Source organism: Rhinatrema bivittatum, chromosome 2 (assembly GCF_901001135.1).
Source record: "Rhinatrema bivittatum chromosome 2, aRhiBiv1.1, whole genome shotgun sequence".
NCBI classification, from domain to species: Eukaryota; Metazoa; Chordata; class Amphibia; order Gymnophiona; family Rhinatrematidae; genus Rhinatrema; species Rhinatrema bivittatum.
This window is the reverse complement of record NC_042616.1, coordinates 174,407,638-174,427,382: the sequence shown is the minus strand read 5'-3', so window position 1 is coordinate 174,427,382 and position 19,745 is coordinate 174,407,638. Positions and strand designations below refer to the sequence as shown.

Here is a 19,745-nt window from a genome sequence, read left to right as displayed (position 1 = left end):
CAGTCTGTCCGCCTGGTGAGCCTCAGTGTCTGGTAAGGACTGGGAGGTGAGAAGCTGCTGCACCCACCAAAGACCCGCTCGCTGTGCGAGGGAACTGCAGATAGCCGCCCGCATCCCTAAGGACGAGACCTCAAAGATACGCTTGAGGTAAACCTCCAGCTTCCGATCCTGCATATCCTTCAACGCCGTCCCACCAGTGACAGGAATAGTGGTATGCTTTGTGACCGCTGATACCGCAGAATCTACGGCGGGAACTTTGAGAATTTCCAAAAAATCGGCCGGCAGAGGATACAATTTTTCCATGGCTCTACCGACCCTAAGGTTGGCCTCCGGGGAATCCCATTCCCGAGTGATCAACTGCAAGATCTTGTAATGAGTGGGAAAAGACTTGGCTAGAGGCCGCAGTCCTGCTAGGAGGGGGTCCCCCTTCTTGAGAGCCGGGTCAGGCCCCACAGGTTCCGGAGGGGGATCAATATCCATTTCCTGGAGGATGTAGGGAATGAAGTCATCTAACTCCATCGCTTGGAAGATGCGGAGGACCCTAGGGTCGTCGCCCTCCACCTGGGCCGCCAAGGTGGGGTCGTCCACATCAGGGTCCTGTGATTGTCTTTCCCTCGACGAAGTCTGTATTATTGATGGTGTCCCGGTAGGACCACGAGATGTCCCCGCTCCCCCGCCTACTAAAGGGGGCGAGCCTGAGGGAGGGTCCCACCCAGGAGGGGGGTGGGACATGGTATCTTGGGGGGAGAGGGTCCCCAGGTCCCGAAGGTCGTGTCTCTGCTCTGAAGAAAAGCCCTGTGCATCAGGACTATGAATTTAGGGGAAAAGGCCTGGCATCCTGAGGGGTCACCCCCCGGGGGATCCCCCCTCTGCCTACCAGGATGAGACTCGGAGTAAGAGACCAAAACGGGCCTAGAAGTGGGGAACGGATTATCCGTGTCCTCCTCAGAAAGCGTGGCATCAGAATCTTGCAACAAAATGGCCGCTGTTCCCGCATTGAGAGGGAGCGGGGCTTGGCGCTTCCTTCCCCCGCGGGCTGCAGCTCGAACGTCTTTGTTAGTAGCTGGCACACATTCCCCCTCGGGGAAACAGCCTGAGCACAGACCCTCTTCAGGAAATAATCCAGCCCTGTTGGAGCCCTCACAAGGCGCCGCGGACTGCATCGCCGCAGGGAGAGAGAGAGGGGGGGGAGGCTCTACAGGAGGCTCGCGCCTAAAATGAGCGCCGACCCGGCAACGGACGCTTGCCGCGGTCCCCCACCGACCTGAAGAAGAACTGACGGGGAATTAACCTCTCGACAGCAGGCGGCCCCGGGGAATGGTGCTTCGCGGGGCCGCAGGTCGGGACGTCGGTTGCTCCCCAAAAGGGAGGGGGGAAAACCTGGGTCAGGAGGGAGAGGCCGGCACTACCGACTTTCACCTCAGAGAGCCGAACGGAGTCCAAAAAATTGCAGTCTTCTGCTGAAAAAGAAGATGAAACAAAAATACACTTAGCCCAACTGGGCCCTCAGTGAGGAAAATAAGAAAAGAAAGAAAGAAAACAGGCAACAGCCTGTCAACAAGTCACCAGGCTAGAGAGCGATGAGCCAGCACTAGCGGAGAGCTCTCCCCTGCTGTAAGAGGAGTCTTAGCAAAGTGACCTAAACTGTAAATTTAAAACTTCCTTTTTTTTTTTTTTTTTACAACTTGATCCCCCTGAGGAAGTAGCCCTAAGCTAACAAGCTGGGGACCACAAGTCCCCTGCTCACATCTGCTGGAGTCAGAACGTTACTGAGAGCTGTTACAGGGAAGGCGAGGTTATATGGTTCCTCCCCTGGGAATTTTGTGTTCTGACTCCATCTGCTGGACATGGAACATAACCCACCGTCTGGAATGATCCTGGTATGTACAGGGAAACTGCTGATTTTGGGTAAAGAGAAAAGAAAAATTTTACAAAGGTGTTTAGGAAAACTCACAAAGGAGAGAGATGAAAAATAAATTAGTGGTATTACATCTGGTGTTGAATTTTTGTGAGAGTTTTTGTACTGCTAAAAACTACACAGTTAGTACTATAACACAAATAAACTCTGAAGTATTAACAAGGAATAATTAGGAAGAGGATAGCTGACTGCAACCCTGTGAATTTGCTTGGGGTTAGCCAGATACATCTCTCGAGTGCACAGAAGGAACATTTCTCCTAAATTAGTTAACAAGTTGTTTCTGGGAGCAACGCTAGAAAAAGAATAGAAATGCTATCTGGCTGTAATCTAACCAATCTGAGAAGTTGCAATGATTTTTGTGTTTGGTGTTTTTTTTTTCTTTGGAAGCAGAGTATGGGCTTTGTTTACTGTAAAATTGTTTGTCGTTTTGAATATTAAAATTGTAATATATTCTAAATGAAGGAGCACATGTGGAGCTTGAAAATAAACAACTGAAGGAACTTCTGTAGTCTGGACTTTTGTTTAGAAGCGCTTGTAACCCAGTCAGCAGGTTAAATGGCCAATTACTGATACCTGCAGACGAAGAGTTTCCAAACTTGGCTACTGAAGCTAATCAGGGAAGTCAGAGCCATGGAAGACCATAAATTCAAATCAGTGGTTGGCGAGTACTGGGACTGTTAGGGGATCCTTATGAGGCTGCCATAAGGGATGTGACACGGTATATGAGGCTGGAGAATCAGTTCCTAGACAAAAGGGGTGCTGCAAGCATTCAACAAGACATTGTGGAGTATGTCTTTCATTTGGGGAGAGTTAGTCTAGGCCACAATAGCCCTGCAATCTCTCTTGTTTGTTAGTTTACCTGGTTACAGATTAACCTGTACCTGCATGCCCCAAGACTCCCACCTTGTCACCCTGACCCAATGATTATATTTAACTGGTTAGATTTATGATAATTATCAGCCACAATTATCAGCCAGTTAGACTGCAGATGAAAATTATGCTAAAAGTAGTTCGTGTTGTTTTAAGCACTCTGTTTTCACATTTGATTATGTTAACAAAATAAAAACTCTTTGTCTCAGTTCTTGACAATATCTAAATTTTCATGTTTTGGACATTTTCTTAGTAAAACCTATCATCCTATTCTTCATTTTCACTTTAAGCACTTTTCTAATTTATACCATTATGTGACCCCAGTTCTCACCAGGCAGCTTCATTGGTAGACATATCAGGGACTTGTTTCTGTGAGGAAGTGTGTCACTTGTGTTAGCCAAGAGGCACATCCAGTCGGCCTGACATCCATTTGTAATCCACATCTTGCCTCCATTTATGACATAGTCATCACCCTTCCTCATGGCTGTCGTCTTAATACCTACAGATGTGAAAACAAAGTTATGGTGCTTTGAATTTAAAATCAGAAACTATAACATTAAAATAATGTACACATCTCTTTGCATAATCAATGAGTGATATAGCATATTTCAAGTGCTGTATTCTTCTGCTGTCAGACTTGAAATAATCTCAATCACAATTTGTTTTTAAACCCAATTCACAAAGGTGGCAGGTTTCAGTTTCACAAAATTTGAAATCCCATGCATTTAAAGATATTTTCCAATACAGTAAACCAGGATCAAAGCACACATTCTTAAAAGCAACAGGATGCAGAGCTTATATAAAATGACTAACACTGCATTCAGTCTCAGTAAATAAACAATAATGATTTAGCGATCAAGTTGGCATGTGCTTGTAAAATAATATGCAAATATCTGGGGACACTAAAGACTTTCCAGGATGTTATTTTTCCTAGGAAATAGTCATGCTAAAGGTTTTAATTTTAAAAATTTTATCATAAGGTAATATATTTCAATTCAAATAAAATGTTGCAGATTTATTTCTTCAGAGAACATTTTCAAAGGATTTAGCCAGGTAACTAAGCAGTTATTTGGCACATTGCTCTAGCTGAAATCTATATCTGTCAATCTGGCTAAAAATACATGTAAAGTTTCACAATGTACACACTGTTAGCCATATTTAAAAACAGGAGTTCCTGGTGAGAGCAGGGACAGTGTTTGGATCAGAAGAGTAAACAAAGGGGTAGATTTTAAAAGAAGCGCGATCAGCCTACTTTTGCTTGCGCATCAGACTCAAGCAAAAGTACGCTGGATTTTAGTAGATACGCGCGGAGCCGCGCGTATCCACTAAAATCCTGGATCGGCGCGCGCAAGGCTATCGATTTTGTATAGCCTGCGCGCGCCGAGCCGCGCTGCCTCCCCCCGTTCCCTCCAAGGCCGCTCCGAAATCGGAGCGGCCTCGGAGGGAACTTTCCTTTGCCCTCCCCTCACCTTACCCTCCCTTCCCCTACCTAACCCACCCACCCGGCCTGTCTACACCCCCCCCTTACCTTTGTCGGGGGATTTACGCCTCCCGGAGGGAGACGTAAATCCCCGCGCGCCAGCGGGCCTGCTGCGCGCCGGGCCGCGACCTGGGGGCGGGTACGGAGGGCGCGGCCACGCCCCCGGGCCGTAGCCACGCCCCCGTACCCGCCCCCAAAATGCTGCCGACACGCCCCCGGAACGCCGCGACGACCGGGCCCGCCCCCCCGACACGCCCCCCAACACGCCCCCCTCCGAGAACCCCGGGACTTACGCGAGTCCCGGGGCTCTGCGCGCGCCGGGAGGCCTATGTAAAATAGGCTTCCCGGCGCGCAGGGCCCTGCTCGCGTAAATCCGCCCGGTTTTGGGCGGATTTACGCGAGCAGGGCTCTGAAAATCCGCCCCAAAGTGCATAAAATTACATTTTAAAAAATGTGTGTGGTGTTTTGCCCCCATTCTGTTGTCTGCAGAAATAGCAGGAGGAAGCATAAGTGGGTACTTTTGTATCCACAATTCTTGTAGCTAATTCTTAAAGCAACACAATGCAAAGGGAGGCAAATGAACTACAATAAACCAAAAAACAAGAATGGTAAACAGAACAATTGATTAAAAAACAGTATAAAGAGAAGGAAGAAACACACTAAAAATTCATAAAATGAGAAATAATTTTGTGAATTTATGGAACACTTCTTTAATACCAATATATATATATATATATATATATATATATATATATATATATATATATCTTACACACACATAGGTCAATCAGTTATCAACAAACCAAGCTTAATGAATATGCAATATGTGAAGTGACTTCAGAACAGGCACTATCAGCTCTTCAGCTTTCACTTGCCTTACATTCAATCATTGGTCAAATGGCATATGCTTTGATTATAATTTTTTTTTATTATTGCAAATAAAAACTTGTCTTATGTTATTAATGTCTCTGTCTTCTAACACCCCAACTTGGGTCTGTATTTTGAAAGTTAATTTTGCATCAGGGGGAAGGTTTCAGTCTTCTTAACAATCAAACTAAAAAGCAAGATAAAACTTCTTTCCATTGCAGCACTCATTACAAACTAGAAAAAAGGGCAACATAGAAATGTCACATATCACAAAATTGCATTAAAGAAAACAGCTTGAGGCACACATTTAACATATTCATCTACAAATCTCAGAAGACCTTTTTCTTTCGCTCTTCGTTTTGACGGCAACTATTTGTTTACCCTGAAGTAAACCATTCAACTCTACATTATTTTAAGAAAAAAAGACTAATCTACACACCAATCATGGAGAACCTCCCTGTTACGACATTGATTTGAAAGAGAGAGTCAATTCCTGTTTCTTTGTAAATCTCTTACATATTTATGTCTATAATTAAAACAAGTAACAACTGAATAGGCATGCATAATAAGAGAAGAATTCATTAAATAACAGGTGAATTTGAAAAGGGCGGTGCACGTGAAAAGGGGTGGATGTTCGCGCATCTGTGCTTGGCACAGGGGAACATAATTATAGAAAACCAGCATTTGTATATGTATATAGTCGTGCGTGCACATATAGGCACACGTGAAAAAGGGGCGTCTCAGGGCGTGCTTCATACGTATGCACATATGATGTATTTTATAAGGCCGTGCACTTCTGACACGGCGCTTTTAGGCGCATACATGTGCCCATGTTTACTAATTCCTATTTACTTTAGCCAGTGAAAACTTTCATTTTCAATCATGGGTTTTCCTTTGCTGGACTGTAGGGATGTGCAGCCAAAAACATTTTGTGGCATTCGTGGATACGTATTCGTTGGGGGTCATTTCCGTTGCATTCGGCCGTATGGAGAATCCGATACGTCGATATGTCAATACGTTTTCCGGTTCCCATTAAAGTCAATGGGGGAAGGATTTCCAGCCTATTTTTGGCTGCAGAATTGGGATTTTATTATCAATTTTCATGAAACTTCTGGGGAGCAATCATCACAACAACAAAAGAGCTCCAAGGTACTTAGACTGTGGCAAAGTGGCACCAAAGTGGCATGAATAGCCTAAGGCACTGGAAAGGTGCAAAGGGGTACCAGAAGTGGCAAGAGTGCTTTAACAGAGGCACAAAGCAGCAGTGAGAATGTCAAAACCACACCACAGCTTCAAAAGAGAGCACCGATAGCAGATGCATAAACCATCGAAGGCAGCACGACAGGCAAAGCGGCAAGACAAGTGGCATCAACATCCTACAGCACAATGAAGGGGGAACATAGCAAGCAGATAGACTAGCACCAACACACTGAGGAACCATGAGAGTGGCAAGAACACCACAAGGAGTTAAGTGAGTCATCTGGTGTATGGCAGCAAAGCAGAGTGGAAGAAAGCTGATAGGGGCAAGACAGGCTGGCAGAGTGGAGGTAGTCTGGTCCTTGTGGTTTTGATAGGGGAAAGACAGGCTGGCCCAGGAGACAGTTACCTTTCCTTTGTGCATGAAAGGACTCCCTAGAACAGGTTCACCCCTAGAGTGGGGTGTTTCCATTGGCATCTAGTGTATACCGTTGGCGTCTAGTGTATACCGACTGCACTTACGCACTTCAGCTGATGACAAAGGAACTTGAAGAGCTCTCAGAAATAAGAATACTGCTACTCAAGTCCAAATCTGCAATATCAACCTATGTTGACTTTGTACCGTACAGTGCCTCTGTAAACAATGGGAACACAGAGGATGAACTAGAGTACAACTACCACCAGTTTTCTAAAGCACTAGAAACATTAATGTAGCAACAAAGAAACAGCTTGGGAAAATGGCCCGTATTATGAAGGTCATGAAAACTATATCCTAGCTCCAAGCTGGACAGCCAGGCACAGCATTAGAGGTCGAGCCCTGGTAGGGACATAAGGCCTGAATGAACAGGCAGAGCAATCGAGGTCAAACACTTGTAGGAACACAAGGCCCGGACTGACAGGCAAAGAAGTCAAGGACAGAGGTCAATCCCACCTAGGGACATAAGGCCTGGATGGACAGGGATAGTAATTTTTTTTCTTAATTTATTTATATTCTTATTTTCAAACTTTTCCAGCACTTCATAGTTGATTACACCCAGGACTGTAGGTATTTCCCTATCCCCAGATGGCATATAATCTAAGTGAAACCCTTGTAGGTCACAAGGCCTGGTCGGACAGGCACAGCAGTCGAGGACAGAAGTCAATCCCACCTAGGGACACAAGGCCTGGATGAACAGGCAAAGCAGTCGAGGACAGAGGTCAATCCCACCTAGGGACACAAGGCCTGGATGGACAGGCACAGCAGTCGAGGACAGAGGTCAATCCCACCTAGGGACACAAGGCCTGGATGAACAGGCAAAGCAGTCGAGGACAGAGGTCAATCCCACCTAGGGACATAAGGCCTGGATGGACAGGGATAGTAATTTTTTTTTCTTAATTTATTTATATTCTTATTTTCAAACGTTTCCAGCACTTCATAGTTGATTACTCTCAGGTACTGTAGGTATTTCCCTATCCCCAGAGGGCATACAATCTAAGTGAAATCCTTGTGGGACACAAGGCCTGGATGGACAGGCACAGCAGTCGAGGACAGAGGTCAATCCCACCTAGGGACACAAGGCCTGGATGAACAGGCACAGCAATCGAGATCAAACACTTGTACAAACACAAGGCCTGGACTGACAGGCAAAGCAGTCAAGGACAGAGGTCAATCCCACCTAGGACACAAGGCCTAGATGAACAGGCACAGCAATCGAAGTCAAACACTTGTAGGAACACAAGGCCTGAACTGACAGGCAAAGCAGTCGAGGACAGAGGTCAATCCCACCTAGGGACACAAGGCCTGGATGAACAGGCACAGCAATCGAGGTCAAACACTTGTACGAACACAAGGCCTGGACTGACAGGCAAAGCAATCGAGGTCAAACACTTGTAGGAACACAAGGCCCGGACTGACAGGCAAAGCAGTTGAGGACAGAGATCAATCCCACCTAGGGACACAAGACCTGGATGAACAGGCAAAGCAGTCGAGGACAGAGGACAATCCCACCTAGGGACACAAGGCCTGGATGAACAGGCATAGCAATCGAGGTCAAACACTTGTACGAACACAAGGCCTGGATGAACAGGCACAGCAATCGAGGTCAAACACTTGTACGAACACAAGGCCTGGACTGACAGGCAAAGCAGTCGAGGTCAAACACTTGCAGGAACACAAGGCCTGGATGAACAGGCACAGCAATCGAGGTCAAACACTTGTAGGAACACAAGGCCTGGATGAACAGGCACAACAATCGAGGTCAAACACTTGTAGGAACACAAGGCCCGGACTGACAGGCAAAGCAGTCGAGGACTGAGGTCAATCCCACCTAGGGACACAAGGCCTGGATGAACAGGCACAGCAATCGAGGTCAAACACTTGTACGAACACAAGGCCTGGACTGACAGGCAAAGCAATCGAGGTCAAACACTTGTAGGAACACAAGGCCTGGATGAACAGGCACAGCAGTCGAGGTCAAACACTTGTAGGAACACAAGGCCTGGACTGATAGGCAAAGCAGTCGAGGTCAAACACTTGTAGGAACACAAGGCCTGGATGAACAGGCACAGCAATCGAGGTCAAACACTTGTACGAACACAAGGCCTAGACTGACAGGCAAAGCAATCGAGGTCAAACACTTGTACGAACACAAGGCCTGGACTGACAGGCAAAGCAGTCGAGGACAGAGGTCAATCCCACCTAGGGACACAAGGCCTGGATGAACAGGCACAGCAATCGAGGTCAAACACTTGTACGAACACAAGGCCTAGACTGACAGGCAAAGCAATCGAGGTCAAACGCTTGTACGAACACAAGGCCTGGACTGACAGGCAAAGCAGTCGAGATCAAACACTTGTAGGAACACAAGGCCTGGACTGACAGGCAAAGCAGTCGAGGACAGAGGTCAATCCCACCTAGGGACACAAGACCTGGATGAACAGGCACAGCAGTCGAGGTCAAACACTTGTAGGAACACAAGGCCTGGATGAACTTGCACAGCAATCGAGGTCAAACACTTGTAGGAACACAATGCCTGGACAGTTGATGGTCAGGCACAGCGATTCATGTCAGGTACATGTGCTGCAGTGCTTATATTATCTGGAGCATAGGAGGCAATTGGAGCTGCTGCAAGGCTTTGAATTGCTTTTATTCATCTTGCCACTCACAGGGAAAATTTGGAAACCCAAGCAAAGGCAGGTTTACTTTCAAAAACACTAGCATTTCCATCAACTCTGGTGCAAGCCTTGAGCGGTGAGGGCTCATGATATCCCGTGTCATTGAAAAGACACGTTCACTGGGCACACTGGTTGGTGGACATGACAGATATCGCTGAGCCACTTTGGCTAGGTGTGGCCAGACAGTAGACCTGTCTGCATTTTTTCTATCGGCTCTGAGAGATACCGTGTCACTGACAGCTGTGCTGCTGTCTCCTCCTGTGCTTGGGCGGGCTCAGAGTCACTCAATCCAGCTGCTTTCTCTCTCGCCCGTTGCACAACTGATGAATCTTTATGGCCAACATGCCTTGGGCGTTCTGACATGGAAGAGGAGGTACTATCTGTCGCTGACACAGTGCTGCTCCTGCTTGGGCTAGCAGCACAACTCTCTGATGTGCCTGCTGTTTCCACCTCTGCTTCAAGCCTAATCTGTCTCCGCCTATGGCGCTCCTGTTCACGGATCTTTGCTAACAGCAGCTCCTTCACAAATAACAGACAAATGGTCTGTAGGGCGAGTTTACCTTTCACACGGAGATCACAGACAGAGGCAAGCATGTATGTGCGGTCATCTGTTAAAGGCCTTAATCTGTCTTTCACCTGCTGCTGCAAAGCGTCCAGACACTGCAGCACCTCAGCAGTCATTCCCTCTTCCCGTTTAAAGGCCTCCAAATGTTCATCCAGGAAATTAACTATAGGGATGATGTCAGCCAAGGTGGCACTTCTGGAACTCAGCTCCTCCGTGACATCCTTGAAGGGCTGCAGGATTTTTACCAGCTGACTCATGACTAACCAATCATGATGCCCTAGGGGATTCTGCACACCTATGTCCATCGTACTAGAAAGCTCATGAAGGGGTGTCTGCAGATCCAGTAACCTCTCCAGCATCATAAAGGTGGAATTCCACCGGGTGGCAATGTCTTGAATGAGACGCTTGTGAGGCATATCCAAATCAATCTGCTTTTGTCGGAGAACCTGCCCCGCCTTGACACTTCTGTGGAAGTGTGCTGCTATGTTCCTGCACTTCTGTATTAACCTATGCAGGTATTCATTCTCCTTGTCATTGGACTCCAAGCCCAGAGCTGACTTCACTACCAGGTGCAGAGTGTGTGCAAAACATCGGATGTTCTTAAACCGCCCATTGGTTATTGCCTTAACCATGTTAGCACCATTGTCTGTGTCAAAGAACCCTGCCTGCGTTTTCCTGTCTCGCTGGTGTAGTTGCCAGCCCTCCAGGATCTTTCTGATGCATGCTAGAATATTGGCTGCGGTATGGGCCTGGTCCGTCAGGTGGGTGTGCAGTAAAGCCCACCTCCACCCTGATACTTCTTCAGTAATAGAGCTGCTGGCTGCCCCTGCCTCAGCCATGTCCCACCAGTGTGCTGTCAGAGAGAGGTAAGAGTGTGCAGCATTCATGGCGGTCCAGATATCGCAGGTGAAATGCACTCTTCCGTCTGCCTTACCTAGCAGTGCTTGCATGCGACTGCGACACTGCTTGTACAGGCTGGGGATGACCTTTCTACTAAATGTGGTTCTGCACGGGATTTTGTAATTTGGAAGTAAGACCTTCAGAAAACGCTTGAAACCCACATTCTGCACTAGCTGCAAGGACTGGTCATCAAGGGCAATCATTTCCCCAATGCTCCTGGTTACAACTTTTGAGGCTGCCTGCCTCCTACCCCGGGATAGCGTTACCACACTCCACCCCATTTCCTCCATGGTGGATTGTCGCTTCTGCCACATGTCAGGGGGTTGCTGGCCTGCCGACTGACTGCTAGAAGACCAATAGGGTAACATTTTTGGATTCGAGTACTACTGGGAAGAGAAACGGATCCCTGGAGATTTCAGGAAGAAGGGTTGGGGGGCCTTTGCATGGAGACCAAGGATCACCATAGCAGAAAGGAGTAGGGAGGCTAGAGAGAGGGAACTCAATTCTGTCTACCCTCCTTATCACGGTGACCCTACATCCATAGCCTCCAACAACTCGCAGTTAACCTTTGCCCTCTAGTGTTTATTGAGTTCTGGTAGAATTAGAATAGCTGAAGGTTCAGCATTACAGGAGGCTGAAGGTGAAGGATCAGCAGGATAAGTAAGCAGAAGAATGAGTGTGTGCACTTAGGAGAGTGTTCCTTCCCAACCCTGGCCCCTTCCCCTAACACAGGTCACAGCTGGCCCGCTACTACAAGAAAATTATTCCTTACCTGCTAATTTTCGTTCCTGTAGTACCATGGATCAGTCCAGACGGTGGGTTATGTCCCCTGTCCAGCAGATGGAGTCAGACCAGAGTTTGAGGGCGTCACCATATAGACCAGTACACCCTCTGCTGGAGCTCAGTATAACAAATAGCAAAGCCCAAGTAGAGCAAAAAACATTTTGGATCAAGAACCCTTAACCCTGAAGGAACAGAAAATATATAACTAGAAACAGCCAACAAGGCCACAAACAGCCAACTTGTGAGGAGCTGTGAACATCAATAAGAAAAAATTGAAGAGACATAGAAAAACAGGATGACAGCTACACGTAAGAACCCGAGCAGGAGCCAAAATCCCAGAGTGGTGGGCGTCTGGACTGATCCATGGTACTACAGGAACGAAAATTAGCAGGTAAGGAATAATTTTCTTTTCCCTGTATGTACCAGGATCAGTCCAGATGGTGGGATGTACCCAAGCTTCCCTAATTCGGGTGGGGTCCTGAGAGACCTGCTCGGAGTACCTGATCGCCAAAGTGTCCAGAGGCCTCCGGCGCCAGGTGTAGCCGATAATGTCTGGAGAAGGTGTGCAGCGATTTCCATGTCGCCGCACGACAAATTTCCTGTGAAGAGACGGAACGAGATTCCGCCTAGGACGCTGCCTGTGAGCGCGTAGAGTGCACTAAAATGCCCCGAGGTGGACTCCGACCCGCTCCAATGGAAGCCGCTGAAATGGCGTCTTTTATCCAGCGCACAATGGTCGTCTTCGATGCCGGTGACCCTTTCTTCGGACCTGACCAGAGCACAAACAAATGGTCGGATACCCGGAAGTCATTTGTAACCTCCAGGTAGTGGAGCACGGCACGCTTGACGTCTAAATGACGAAGAGACCTTGGTTCCTCTGGAGCAAACGCCGGGAGTTCCACCGTCTGATTCAAATGGAAGGACGACACCACCTTCGGGAGGAAGGACGGTACCGTACGAAGGGAGACTCCTGAGTCCGAGGATCGAAGATACGGTTCCCTGCAGGACAAAGCTTGCAGCTCCGAGATGCGGCGGGCGGAACAGATGGCTACGAGAAAGACCGTCTTGAGAGTCAGGTCCTTAATGGTAGCCCCGCGAAGTGGTTCAAAAGGTGAGCCCGACAAAATCCGTAGGACCAGGTTGAGGCTCCAGGAAGGAAAAGGGTCCCTGACCGGTGGTCGTAGATGTTTGACACCCTTGAGAAAGCGTGCGATATCCGGCTGAAGAGGAAGAGAGCTGTCCTTCTGCACCAGGGCGTTCAGGGCTGCCACCTGGACACGGAGTGAATTATAGGCGAGGCCCTTATCCAGGCCATCCTGTAGAAACTGGAGAATCATTGGAACCATCGCCTCCGTGGGGTGGGCCCCTTGGTTGGAACACCAAACCTCAAAGACCTTCCAGACTTGAACACAGGCAACGGAGGTGGAAGGTTTACGGGAGCGCAGCATAGTTGAGATCACTGCCTCCGGGTAGCCTCTGCGGCGGAGGCGGTGCCGTTCAAAAGCCATGCCGCAAGACAGAAGAGTTCTGCCTGCTCGAAAAATACCGGCCCTTGGTGCAGCAGACAAGGAAGATGACCCAGTCGAATCGGGCCGTCCACCGTCATTTGCAGAAGATCTGCAAACCATGGACAACGGGGCCACTCCGGGGCAACGAGAATCACGGTCCCTCGATGGTGTTCTATTCTGCGAAGAACCTTTCCCACTAGAGGCCAAGGAGGAAAGACATAGAGCAGCTGATCTGATGGCCACGGAAGAACTAGGGCATCCACCCCCTCCACGCCGCGCTCTCTCCTGCGACTGAAAAAGCGCGGCGCCTTGGCGTTGAGGGAGGTCGCCATCAGATCCAGGCGCAGGGTCCCCCAACGGCGGACAAGGAGATGCATCGCCTCGTCGGAGAGAGCCCATTCTCCGGGGTCCAGCTGTTGTCGACTCAGGTAGTCCGCCTGAATGTTGTCCACCCCGGCGATGTGAGAAGCCGCGATTCGGACGAGATGACTTTCTGCCCACGCCATCAGGAGCGTTGACTCGAGGGAGACATGCTTGCTCCTTGTCCCCCCTTGTCGATTGATGTAGGCCACGGTGGTTGCGGTGTCCGAGAGAATCCTTATCTCTCTGTGCCGGACCAAGGGGAGAAAACGCTGACGAGCTAGGCGCACTGCCCTTGTTTCCAGGCGATTGATCGGCCACTTCGCCTCCGCTGGTGTCCATGTCCCCTGCGTGGCGCTTCGTTCGCAGACGGTGCCCCATCCCACGAGGCTGGCATCGGTGGTCACCACCACCCAATTGGGCACCTTGAGCGAGACTCCGCGAGCCAGGTGCGACGGGACCAACCACCAATCTAGACTTCCCCTGGCAGTCGGTGGAAGAGGTAGGATCACCTGATACTCCTGCGAGACTGGTTTCCAACGGGAAAGAAGAGACGCCTGCAAGGGCCGCAGATGTGCAAATGCCCAGGGTACCATGTCGATGGTGGAGGCCATCACTACCAGGAGCTGAAGATAATTCCAGGCGGTGGGTTCTGACAAAGCAGAAAACCGACGCACGTGTTCCCTCAAGGATTGGGCCTTGTCCGGGCGTAAGAACACCATGCCCAGCCGTGTATCGAAGCTCGCTCCCAAGAAGTCTAAGCGTAGCGAGGGCACTAGGGAACTCTTGGAGAGGTTCACCACCCAGCCCAGGGAGCGGAGGACTTGTACGACCCTGGCCACCGAAGTCTGACCGTGTGCAAAGGACTTCGCGCGAATCAGCCAGTCGTCCAGATAGGGATACACTAGGATGCCCTCCTTGTGAAGGGCCGCCGCCACCACAACCATGATCTTGGTGAAGGTCCGAGGGGCGGTCGCCAAGCCGAAGGGTAGAGCCCTGAATTGAAAATGCTGACAGAGGATCTTGAAACGGAGGTACCGCCAGTGAGCCGGAAGGATGGGGATGTGCAGGTACGCTTCCGTCAGGTCCAGGGAGGCAAGGAACTCCCCCTTGTGCACTGCGGCAATCACTGACTGAAGAGTTTCCATGCGGAACCGGCTGACCCTCAGGGATCTGTTTACCTCCTTCAAATCCAGGATGGGCCGAAAGGAACCGTCCTTTTTGGGTACGACGAAGTAGATGGAATAATGTCCCAAGCCCACCTCGCCGAAGGGAACGGGGACTATGGCCCCTATTTCCTGCAGTCGGTCTAGCGTTTGTTGAACCGCCATCCTCTTGAGATCCGAACCACAGGGGGAGAAGAGGAACCTGTCCCTCGGCGGTCGGACAAACTCCAAAGCGTAGCTGTCCCTTATGGTGTCCAGTACCCACTGGTCTGTGGAGATATTTACCCACTCCTCGTAGAATTCCGTGAGTCGTCCCCCGATGCGGGGCGGGGAGGAGTGGGCTACTCTGGCATCATTGTGTGGACTTTGCGGGCGGATTCCCCTGCCCTGAACCTTCTCGCGTGGGCCTCCACCCATGAAAGGAACGCGACCAGGGCTGGGACCTGGTAGGTGTGGGCCGAGAACCAGGCTGCCGGTAAGACCTGTATCGCTGCTGCGCCCTGGCTCTGGTTCTGCCTGAGGGAAAGGACCTGAAGGAGCGCTGTCTATCTTCAGGAAGTCGATGTACCGAATTTTCCCCCAGAGACTTGATGATTTGATCCAGGTCCTCCCCAAACAGAAACTTGCCTCGGAACAGGAGGGAGCCAAGGCTCGACTTGGAGGAAGCATCCGCCGCCCAGTTACGGAGCCACAAGAGCCGCCGGGCTGCTACCACCGACACCATGGACCTCGCCATTACTCGAAAGAGATCATACAGAGCGTCCGCCCCGTACGCTATGGCAGACTCCAGGCAGTCCGCCTGGGCGGCCTCTTCGGGAGGCAAATCCTGAGATGTGAGGAGTTGTTGAACCCAGAGCAGACTGGCCCGCTGTGCAAGCGAGCTGCACATTACGGCACGCATCCCTAGGGCGGAGACTTCAAAAACTCGCTTGAGGAAAGCCTCCAGTTTGCGATCCTGCATATCCCGCAGGGCCGTGCCGCCCGTGACCGGGATGGTCGTCCTCTTAGTCACCGCCGAAACCGCTGAATCCACCTTGGGAACCTTGATGAGATCCAAGAAATCCTCCGGCAGCGGGTACAGCTCTTCCATGGCATGGGTGACCTTCAAGGACGCTTCGGGAGTGTCCCACTCCCTGGTGAGGAGCTGAAGGAAAGACTCCTGTATGGGGAAGGCCTTCGCCCTAGGTCGGAGAGCGGCAAGAACTGGGTCCCCTTTCTGCGAGGACGTAGCGACGGCCGGAGCCACTGGGGCCGGAGGGTCCGGCGGTGGATCAAGGTCTAGCTCCTGAATGATATGGTGAATGAGCTCATCTAGCTCTTCCTTCTGAAAGATCCGCAAGGCACGTGGATCGTCCCCATCCATCTGTCCGTCCGGGTGCGCTTCCGGGGGGTCCGGGGAGTCACCTCCTGCTGGTGAAGCTGCCCCCGTGGTACGCCGGGGTGGCAAGGAAGTGGCCCCCGGGCCAGGACCAAACAGGTCCTGCGAGCCAGGAGGGATAACAGAAATCCTAGGGACCTTGGGGGGAGGGGGCCCCGAGGAAGAACCTCCCGGGCCCCCCCCATCCCTGCAAATAAGCATTGTGCATCAACAATATGAATTCAGGGGAGAAGAACGACAAGCTGGCTGGAGTCCCTGAAGAAGGACCTTCCTGGAGCCCCCGGTCGGGCAAATTCCCCTCCGGGGACAAATTCGGGTGAGAAGTCTCCCGATACATCTGGCCGCCTCGCGATGCACATCTAAAATGGCCGCCGTTCCCGCCAATGGCGGCGACGTGGCCGGCCTGCGCCGCCCAGGCTGCGGAGAGGGGAGGTCCGAAAAAGTGTCAGGAGACCGCGAGGTGCCTTCCCCCTCGGGGAGGCACCGATCACATACCCCCTCCCGCGAAAATTGGGCCCCCGGCTCGCCGCAGGCCTCACACCTCGACGGCCGCGGCATGAGATCGCCGGGTTAAGAGACGCCTCGGAGGGGGGGGGCCTGAGGAACGGAAGAGTGCCGCGGGGGGGGGGGCCAGAACGGCCTGCACAACCCACCGAAGGGGTCCCTAGTCGCCGGGGGATATCCCCTCCCGGCAGAGCAAAACCCGCGAGCAAGAGCCGCCGGGCCGCGGGACCCTCAGACGACGCGTGGAGAGGCCGGCACCACCAGCATCCACGGGGCACCGTGACCGACCAGGAAAAAGAAATGCCTGTTGGAAATAAAAAACTTCCACTTACCCCAAACAGTGAAGGAGAGAGGCAGAAAAAAGAAGAAACACGCCTCCTCAAAAAATTGGAACTTTTTTTTTTTTTAAACTTTACTGTGATCCAAAATGCCTAAAAAGATGACAGGAACATACAGAAGAAAGAAGAAAGAAATGCTAAGACCCTGTCACCCTGGGGGAGCTACTGGTTCCCCCAACTCTCATCTGCTGGAGTCAGAAAGATACTGAGCTCCAGCAGAGGGTGTACTGGTCTATATGGTGAAGCCCTCAAACTCTGGTCTGACTCCATCTGCTGGACGGGGGACATAACCCACCGTCTGGACTGATCCTGGTACGTACAGGGAACTCCTCTTTCTTTCACTATCCTTTCTTCCCAGCTCCAAAGTTCCACTTCCTTAGGGTCTATAAATTAAGCCCACATCTCATTTTCTTCTCTCCTTCCTTGGACAATGATTTGTTACTTGGTGTTGTACTGCATGACCTTCTCTTGTTCTCCTTTGATGTGGAATGAAGGGATCTACAGCAAATGCTGTATACATTCCTCTTGCTCTATGCACCACACCCAACCATCTCAGCTGCCATCCTTCTTTCCCTTTAAATAATTAACTCAAACACTGCCACACTACCCTTGAACTTGGTTACCACCTGCTGCAGTCCCTGGGTAAAGGTCGGAGATCACCTTTCCAGTCCACTCACTGGCTGGCAGGGTTTCTATCCTGAGTTATTTTGGGATTCCAGAGACTTCTCATTATCAGAAGCCTGTAAGCCCCCTGGGGTTGTTGCTTGGGGAGAGGGCAAGGTGACCCTCTTCTTGGGGGGACCAGGATAGAGAAAACCTGCTCCACTTTGACCTTCCTAGGAAACAGAGGAATGGTGAGGAGCCACTCCAGCGTCTTCTTGTTTTTCAGACATTTTTTAGGAAAGACGATTTGATTAGAAGACCTTGGAGTAAGACTTTTGATGCCCCTTCTTCCTGCCCTGACAGAGGAACATTGACAGCTGTGTGTTCCAGGGGATCCCTTGCCAACTTGGGATAAGAGAGAGAGAGATTGTGAGACACATTGGAAAACTGTCAGTAAAATAAAGAAAAGAGTCAAAAGACTTCCTATAACTGGCACGGAGGAGTGGACTTGGATCAGGATACTCCATGACCTGAACCATCTCTGGCTGGTTTTCGCCTCAAAAGGACTGGTACCAGGACTGCTGCCTCCCAGTGCCTTGGCTCTGCGCCTCTCTCGAAGCCAGAATGTGCCTACACTGTTGATTCCCCCTAAAGCGAGAACGCGCGGAAAAGGCCCTTTGCCGCTCTTCGGCTTGTCCACCAGCATCTTATGTTCTGAAGGAGTTTCACAAGCTCCTCCAAGTCTTGCCAAAAAGCATTTTCCCTTAAAAGGTAACACTCCTAGTAGTGATTTAGACCAAATGTCCATCAACCAGTTCCACAACCAAAGGAGCTGTTTGGCTGAGACCGCAGGCATCATAGTCCTGGAGGAGGTTCTGATGAGGTTGTACAACGTATCCGCTCCATAGGCTACCACGGCTTCTAGCCATTCGGCCTGCTTGGATTCTGATGCTGATAGCGTTACACCAAACTGCAACTGCTGAACCCAGCATAGCCCAGCTCGGAGCATAAATCTGCTGCACACCGCAGCCCGAATGCCCAGGGCAGACACCCCAAATATCTTTTTGAGATGGACCTCCAACTTCCTGTCTTGCATACCCTTCGGCGCAGCCAAATCAGCCATAGGAATAGTTTTCTTCGTAACAGTCGACACTGAGGCATCCAGCTTTGGCAGCCGCAACAAGTCCAAAATGTCCTCCAGCAATGGATACAGCTTGTCCATAGCCCAGCTAACATTCAGACCAGTGTCCGGAGTCTCCCACTCCCGGAACCCAAGGTTCTTTATCGACTTATAGGAAGGGGAAAGTCTTCGCTGGACCTCATAAGCCCTCCATGACAGGATCCACATCTTCATGATCAGAATCTTCTTGCAGTTCCTTCATCTCCTGCTCCTTCAGAACATATGGAATTCAAGGGCCACAACTCCTCCCTGTGGAAAAGATGAACCACTTTGGGATCATCACCATCCATAGTTGGGGCTTGTCCTTGCCCCTCATCCGAGCCTCGATGGTCCGGAGAAGAGTCCAGCTCTGGGGGATCCTCTGCCAGAGGCTCTCGACCTCTGACTCTCCCGAGGACTCACATGCATCCTCCAAATGCTTGGGCTGACTCAGGATTCACCAAATCCTGGTGGCCCCACTAGCCCGCACCTATCTGGGCCATTTAGAAGGATGCAAATCCTGTGGCCCCTTACGCATGGGAAAAGCAGTGTCTTGCTGCCTTCCTAGCAAGATATGCTTTGTGAAGCAGAAGCACAAAGTCTGGAGAAAAACTGGCTGGATCATCAGGGTCCTCTCCCAGGAGGTCCTCATCCTCCCCAGATAGAGGTTCCCAAGCCCCCTGAGCTTCCATGGGTCCCCTGTCAGCTGGGGACAGAGCTGAGGGAAGAGCTTCTCCTCCCCCTGCAGCCTCAGTCGCTGCTGCCAGTGAATTCAAGATGGCCACTGCTCCTGCGTGCACCAGGAAGAGGTCTGTTTCAGCATCAGCATCTCTCGCGATCCTCGCAGTGGCTCGATGCCTCCCCGATGCTTTTCCCGGTATTCCTGCACTACCCTCTCCCCCAGAGAGGCAGCAGGAAAAAAAGCCGGACTGAGCGAGCTGGGCGTGTACTTTACCGTACGCTGCACATTGGCTGCCATGCAGCATGGCTTCCTTC

The 19,745-nt window shown here is 50.6% G+C and overlaps 1 protein-coding gene across 1 annotated transcript in view; it reads right to left on the bottom strand.

Annotated features, from left to right (window-relative positions):
• LOC115084265 (probable acyl-CoA dehydrogenase 6) overlaps positions 1-19,745 on the bottom strand; it is a 317,847-nt gene that overhangs the window by 101,953 nt on the left and 196,149 nt on the right. The window contains 1 exon segment of the mRNA XM_029588898.1: positions 3,120-3,287. Coding sequence (XP_029444758.1) covers positions 3,120-3,287 — 168 coding nt within the window.